This window comes from Coregonus lavaretus (genome assembly GCF_964263955.1).
Source record: "Coregonus lavaretus genome assembly, contig: HAP1_SCAFFOLD_9860, whole genome shotgun sequence".
NCBI lineage: Eukaryota > Metazoa > Chordata > Actinopteri > Salmoniformes > Salmonidae > Coregonus > Coregonus lavaretus.
The window spans coordinates 5,001-12,141 of NW_028166346.1; the positions used below are offsets into that span (position 1 = coordinate 5,001).

At 50.2% G+C, this 7,141-nt stretch overlaps 1 protein-coding gene across 1 annotated transcript in view; it reads left to right on the top strand.

Annotated features, from left to right (window-relative positions):
* The window catches only part of LOC311114849 (rho GTPase-activating protein 7-like), a gene marked incomplete at its 3' end in the record, with an annotated part of 9,608 nt that extends 2,746 nt beyond the window's left edge, over nucleotides 1-6,862 (top strand). Inside the window, exons 2-5 of the mRNA XM_084190077.1 lie at nucleotides 584-2,286; nucleotides 3,433-3,612; nucleotides 6,434-6,593; nucleotides 6,830-6,862. Coding sequence (XP_084046203.1) covers nucleotides 584-2,286; nucleotides 3,433-3,612; nucleotides 6,434-6,593; nucleotides 6,830-6,862 — 2,076 coding nt within the window. The remainder of the gene's footprint in view (nucleotides 1-583; nucleotides 2,287-3,432; nucleotides 3,613-6,433; nucleotides 6,594-6,829) is intronic.
* Nucleotides 6,863-7,141: the final 279 nt, after the last annotated feature.

The window sequence follows — 7,141 nt, forward strand, 5'->3', positions numbered from 1 at the left end:
ATTTCATGTTAAAAAGTTGTTCACAGAACTGAAACAGAGAAGGAAAATCTTGAAAATATAACGTATTGTTACTTAAATTGTAATCTTATAGTAATAAAGTGTCTCCCGCGGGTTGACGTTTATTGACATGAATCTTGCCTTAGAGGCAGAACTGAGAGATTTCCAGTAGATGGGCTATATTGTAAAAAATCATTTTTTTGGCTTAATTTAAGGTTAGGGTTAGGCATTAGGGTTAGCAGTGTGGTTAAGGTTAAGGTTAGGGTTAGGTTTAAAACCAGATTGTATTACTTTGTGGTTGTGCCAGCTAGTGACCACTCTGCAGAGCTGCCTCCAGTACAATATTTTGTCCAGGGTAGGGGAGGGAATGGCCGGCAGGGGATGTAGCACAGTTGGTAGAGCATGGCGTTTGCAACGCCAGGGTTGTGGGTTCGATAAAATAATGTATGTGCTAACTGTAAGTAGCTCTGGATAAGAGCGTCTGCTAAATGACTCAAATGTAAATGTAAATGTAAGATTCATGACGAAAAACACTAACCTGCCCCCAACCCCCTCTCTCTGTCTTCTCTCTCTCTCTCTACTCCAGAGTGAGGATTCAGACGAGGAAGAGCCATGCGCCATCAGTGGCCTTTGGACCTTCCAGCGGGACAGCAAGCGCTGGTCTCGCCTGGAGGAGCTGGATGTCTTCTTCCTCCCTGGGGAGAACCAGCCGCCCTTCCCCCAGGACCAGAGACCCTCAGCCGGTCAAGGGCAGCTCCGCGAGGGCCTGAGCTCCGAGAGCGTGCTTACGGATCTCAGCGAGCAGCCCGAGGTGGCCTCGCTTCACAGCAGCGGGAGCGGGGGAGAGGGAGGGAAAGTCAATGGTGCCACATCTAGCGATGCCACCCCAGCGACGGGCGCCACCCGCGCCAGCTCGATGGCCAGCATGTGCTCCTCCTCGGGCACAGGCGGGTCGTGCGGTGCCAACGAGGACTCGTTCTCTGACGGGGGGCCTCCGCACTCACCATTGGAGATGACGCTAGGGCGCTTCTCCTTCGAGGGCAAGCCTGGTGGAATTGTGGAAACAGGAGGGACAGAAGGAAGAGGGAAGAGCACACGCTCACGGGCCAAGAGTTTCCTCAAACGCATGGAGAGCATCAGACTGAGGAGCGCCACGTCCAATAGCAAGAAGAAGAACGGCATCGGGGGAAGGCCTTCCAAACTGGAGATCAGCGGGCCAGTCATCAAAGAAGGACTAGACGACGACAAGCTACGGCGCCTCAACTGCGTTGACATCTCCAGCCTCACCCTCAACCCGACCCAAACCATGACCCTGAACCGTAACAGGAGCGTATCCTACTCCACGCAGACCAGCAGCGGCAGCATGGGGAGCGCCGGAAGCACGGGCAGCAGCCAATCCGAAGCAAGCAGCGGGAGCGCGGTGAGCACCCCTAGCCCGGTGACGCGAGCCCGAAGTCACACCACCGCAGCGGGGGCCAGTAAGAGAGGTGGGATGTACCTGGAAGGTTTTGACCCATTAAACGTGTTCCTACAGCCGCCCGGAGAACAACAACCCCCTGGTTCAACCCAACCCAAAACCGCACAGCAACCACTTCAACAACAGCCTAGTAACCGGACAGTGGGCGAGCAAAACCGCCACAAGTGTGGCGGCCAAAGCAAGCGTGGTCACCTCAACAGAGAGGAAGAGGAGGAGGAAGGCGTGATTTTCTTCTTCCTCCCCGAAGGCCACAAACCGGGCACGTTCCCCAAAGCGCTCGGCGATGGCAAACAACCACCGCAAAGTGGAAATGACGAATACAGGTGTCTTGCCGGCACCGGCGGACGCCTACTCGGCAGCCGATGCCAAACGCGTCGCAGCTCCACCGGCTCGGCGGACAGCCGCCTGAGTTTCTACGACAACGTGCCCACCGTGGCCTATCAAGGCGAGGAAGACGACGATGACGACGAAGAAGGGGAGGGGCCTAAGTTGGAGGAGGTGCTGGAACGCGTCAGTGGCCTGCAGCGATTCGTCAACGCCTGGACGGACAGGGTGGCAGCCGGAGAAGAAGACGAAGAAGAAGAAGAAGAGGGGGATTCGGATTCAGCGTTGGATTCCGCGTCTCCGTGTCCGTCCTCACCTTTGCAGAACCGGCTGGAGGAGACGGACAACGGGAGCGACCAGGACAGCACGGGCAACCCTCTGGGAGAAGGACAGGGGGAAGAAGGAGATGAGGAAGAAGGAGAGGGGGAAGAATCCATGAGGGAGAGGAGGGACTCCGGAGTGGGAGCCTCTCTCACCAGATCTAACAGGTCAGTAATAAATTAATGAATCCCCTCTCTGTTAAACAATCTATAGATATCACCAATATTGTTATTGTCCCAATTTGGGAAATGTCCTGTGTGTTAAGATGAAGGACTGGCGAGTTCAATTCTACATTCTTAAGTGTTTGGATTCAGGGTTGAGAGAGAAAGGGTGAGAGGGGGGTGAGCGAGAGGGTGAGAGAGAGGGGGGTGAAGAAGGAAGTACAGAAATAAAGAGAAAGAGAGAGATGGGTAGAGGTACAGAAAGAGAAAGAGAGAGATGGGTAGAGGTACAGAAAGAGAAAGAGAGAGATGGGTAGAGGTACAGACAGAGAAAGAGAGAGATGGGTAGAGGTACAGAAAGAGAAAGAGAGAGATGGGTAGAGGTACAGAAAGAGAAAGAGAGAGATGGGTAGAGGTACAGACAGAGAAAGAGAGAGATGGGTAGAGGTACAGAAAGAGAAAGAAATCAAGTTAGATGGAGGGAGAAACACAGACAGAGTTGACATGTTGAGACGACTCTCCTAACCCTAACCCTTACGTAACCGGCTGTCACGGCGATGAGATGCGGTGAATACCTCGGACCTCGGAATGCCGATCCGTCTCCGCGGCGATGCAACCATTCCCTCAGGAATCCACAGACAGAATTCCAGAAGGTTTCATACGCTCCCATAGCCGCTGACAGGCTAAATCAGTGCTTCCCAACTCCAGTTCTTGAGTACCCCATAAGCATCCATTTTTGTTGTATCCCCGGACAAACTTACCTGATTCAACTCATATATAATATAATATGCCATTTAGCAGACGCTTTTATCCAAAGCGACTACATTTTTACATATGGGTGGTCCCGGGGATTGAACCCACTACCCTGGTGTTACAAGCGCCATGCTCTACCAATTGAGCTACAGAGGATGATTAGTGTGTTTTGTGTATATTTCCCTAATATATGTTAACCTATATATTTACACATATATATTTTACATACATATTTGCTATTTATATGAAATTATTTGCATACATTTGTGTTTGTATTTGGAAGTTTGATTGTGCTTCTGATAGCTTCGGATAGCCCTCAGTATTTTTCTGTATGTTGTGCAATATATTAGGTAAACGCATATATTTAGTGAACATATATTTCTCCCACCTCTACCGAAGGTCTCAGAAGCTGCGTTGGCCCAGTTTCCAGTCCTCTCACCGGCCCAGTCACTCCTGGGCCCAGCGGCAGATCGGTTGCCAGTCAGTACTGCAGATGAACCTGCTCCAGAAGCTCTGCCTGCTACAGCTTACAGCCCTCCTGGAGAAACACACCCCCACCAACAAACACGGCTTCAGCTGGTGAGTCGGCGGCGGCGGCGGCCATTTTGAATAGTCAAGGTTCATAACACTTTGGGTTTGGAGTTTGTGGCAAACACATTGGAAGTTTTTCTCACAAGAGGTCTCACATGAAAACAGTTGAAAATGCATGCCCCAAAAAATGATATAGAGTGTATGTATAAAAATCCTTGTTAGCCTGTAGCCTGTTCCCTAACAGCCTATGGCCTATAGCCTAGCATGCTGCTCCGATAGCGCTAGTTGTAGCCTAGGCCTACAAACAAATAGACAACCGTAACAATCATAGTCTCTATTTTTCCTCTTGTCATTCCATCCGCTTTACGTGTTTTCCTCTAGTTGGAATTCCTTCCGCTATTCTCCCACAACTAGCAGCCTGTTGGGTCTGAACGTAAGGGGGTTGGGTTTCAACATTCTTTTCCCAGGCTAGCTAATTGCTGGGACCGCGGGTGCGGTGGTATACGTTGTCATCTTTCGACGGGGGTAATCACAGAGTTCACACGCACAGGGTGTTAGAATAAAGACCTGGAGGTTGAGTCTATAGCCTCAGTCCTCAACGATTACCCCCACCGAAATGACCGAACCCCCCCAATAATACTGCCTAATAATACTAATAATACTCCATCATGCAATTATAGATTATGGCCACTCATTCGAGATTGCCCAATGTCACTCAGTATCCTCTTTGGTATCCCTGCCTTCTGTCTAACTTTGGGGATTTATGTGGGGACTATTGGGACTGCAGGCCAGGGGATCTGTTTTTCTATCTTTCTCTTACATGGATTCTCTATCTTTCTCTCTGTCACTCTCTCTCTCTCTCTCTCTCTCTCTCTCTCTCTCTCTCTCTCTCTCTCTCTCTCTCTCTCTCTCTCTCTCTCTCTCTCTCTCTCTCTCTCTCTCTCTCTCTCTCTCTCTCTCTCTCTCTCTCTCTCTCTCTGTCTCTCTCTCTCTCTGTCTCTCTCTCCCTGCCTCCATCTTCTTATCTCACCTAACTTCATGGCCTGGGCAAATAGCTCCAGCTCCAAATCTCTGTATAGTACTATGCTTTTCTTCACCCCTCCCTGCTTCAATGAGTCACGCCTTTTCCAGGATGGCAGAGGCAGAGTAAGAGTTATGACAGGCTTATGGCAGGTTTATGGCAGGCTATGACAGGTCTTTTAATCACTGAGGCCATTTTGTTTTGGAGCTGGAGGCCTGGCTGCGCATACCCAGAATTCCCTTCTGGGACCGTAGCATGTTTCCTTCTCATTTCCCAAGCTGTGGTCATTCATCTGAGAGGCGAGCAGCACACACACACACACACACACACACACACACACACCGTACACACACACACACACACACACACACACACACACTTAAAAGCACACCGATACATACACACCCATAAACATGTGTGCTCTTGTAAAACCATTATACAATCCCGGAGAGTGGTAGAAGACCTGACGTTCAGTGACACACACACACACACACACACACACAAACACACACACACACACAGTGAAACGGTCAGTGTTAGGGGCTTGAGGCACAAACACAAAGTGCGGATGCGGATGTATACACCATTACGAACCCACCCCCACACCCTCCTCCCTTCCCCTCCTCTCTCTCCCACCCCCCTTACCCCCTCCTCCATGCCCCCTCCTCCCTCTCCCACCCACCTTACCCCCTCCTCCCTTCCCCTCCTCTCTCTCCCACCCCCCTTACCGCCTCCTCCCTCTCCCACCCCCTCCTCCCTTCCCCTCCTCTCTCTCCCACCCCCCTTACCCCCTCCTCCATGCCCCCTCCTCCCTCTCCCACCCCCCTTAACCCCTCCTCCCTTCCCCTCCTCTCTCCTGGTCCCTATTGTCTTTCGGCCCCAGTGTTTATCCTCCCACTCATAAAGGTGGAGAAAGATAGGCTTCTGTAGAACCTACTTCGGCTTCTGGAAGTTTCCTACACACACATATACACACACACATACACACACACAATGCATTTTCAAGTTCTCCTTTTCTCATGGAAAACCCCACCTTAGCTAGGTGGTAGCGTGAAGCGTGCCTATGCTAATGTAGCTAAATGTTAGCATTGGTGATTCACAGTAGCAGTAATCTACTGCTCATTCCATTTGTTTATTGTTGAACCTTTATTTATTAGGTTTGTCAGTTGAGAACCAATTCTCATTTCAACTATCTATGGCATTTTAGGTGTAGGTCTAAGGGACCCCATGCTGTCAAATCCTGTTTGATTGAACAGTGCAGGCTTCTCCAGCTCCAGAGGGCTTTTGTTCCAGCCTCCACAACACAGCAGGTGTATTACTGTTGGGCTGGAATGAAACCCTGCACACACAGCAGGTGTATTACTGTTGGGCTGGAATTAAACCCTGCACACACAGCAGGTGTATTATTGTCGGGATGGAATGAAACCCTGCACACACAGCAGGTGTATTACTGTTGGGCTGGAATGACCCCTGCACACACATCAGGTGTATTATTGTCGGGCTGGAATGAAACCCTGCACACACACATACACCCAGTAGCCATCCGTCCAGGACCAGAGTAGTAGAACCCTGGAATGTAGCGGTTTGATTTTAGTATGCTGTGTGTGGTAGTCAGCATGTTGGCTGCTTTCTGTAGTGGACATTTACAACGTTACCGCTGCTTTGTTAGTACAGTGACAGAGTCGGGGTCAAAGTCCAACGTCTACTTTACTCCCGTTGCAAAACCGTGTGTGAGTGTGCTCATTTGTGTGTGCGTACGTGTCTGTTCTGTGTGCATGTGTGTGTCTGTTCTGTGTGTGTGTTGCTATTAGCTGTTTTAACCTGTCCCTCTATGTGTGTGTGTTGCAGGGCTGTGCCAAAGTTTATGAAGCGGATCAAGGTGCGGGACTACAAAGACCGAAATGTGTTTGGAGTGCCTCTGCTAATTAACGTCCAGCGCACGGGTCAGCCCCTACCCCAGAGCATTCAACAGGCCATGCGTTACCTACGCAGCCAATGTCTAGACCAGGTACAAACAGTCTGTCTAACTTGTCTACCTGTCTAACCTGTCTAACCTGTCTGCCTGTCTGCCTGTCTGTCTGTCTGTCTCCTCAAGCCCCATTACACAACCTGCACACACATACACATCTGTCTCTCTCTCTCTCCCTCTCTCTCTCTCTCTCTCTCTCTCTCTCTCTCTCTCTCTCTCTCTCTCTCTCTCTCTCTCTCTCTCTCTCCCCTCTCTCTCTCTCGCTCTCTCTTTAGCTCCTAGACAAGCTTAGTCTCCTGGTCGCATAGTTGTATATTTCCCTGGAAGAATCTGTCCTTTTGTCAGTGTTGGAATTATGGAAAAAACGGCCTGTGAATATTCACACTGTGTTACACACACACACACACATACGTGTACACACACACACACACACACACACACACATACGTGTACACACACACACACACACACACACACAAGGAGACCTGGGGAGAGTCAAAAGTTTCCAGCTGTTTAATCACCTTTGTCAGTCTGTTTAAGAGAGAGAGACAGAGCCAAGGGATTGCTATGGCAACAGAGAGCGAGAA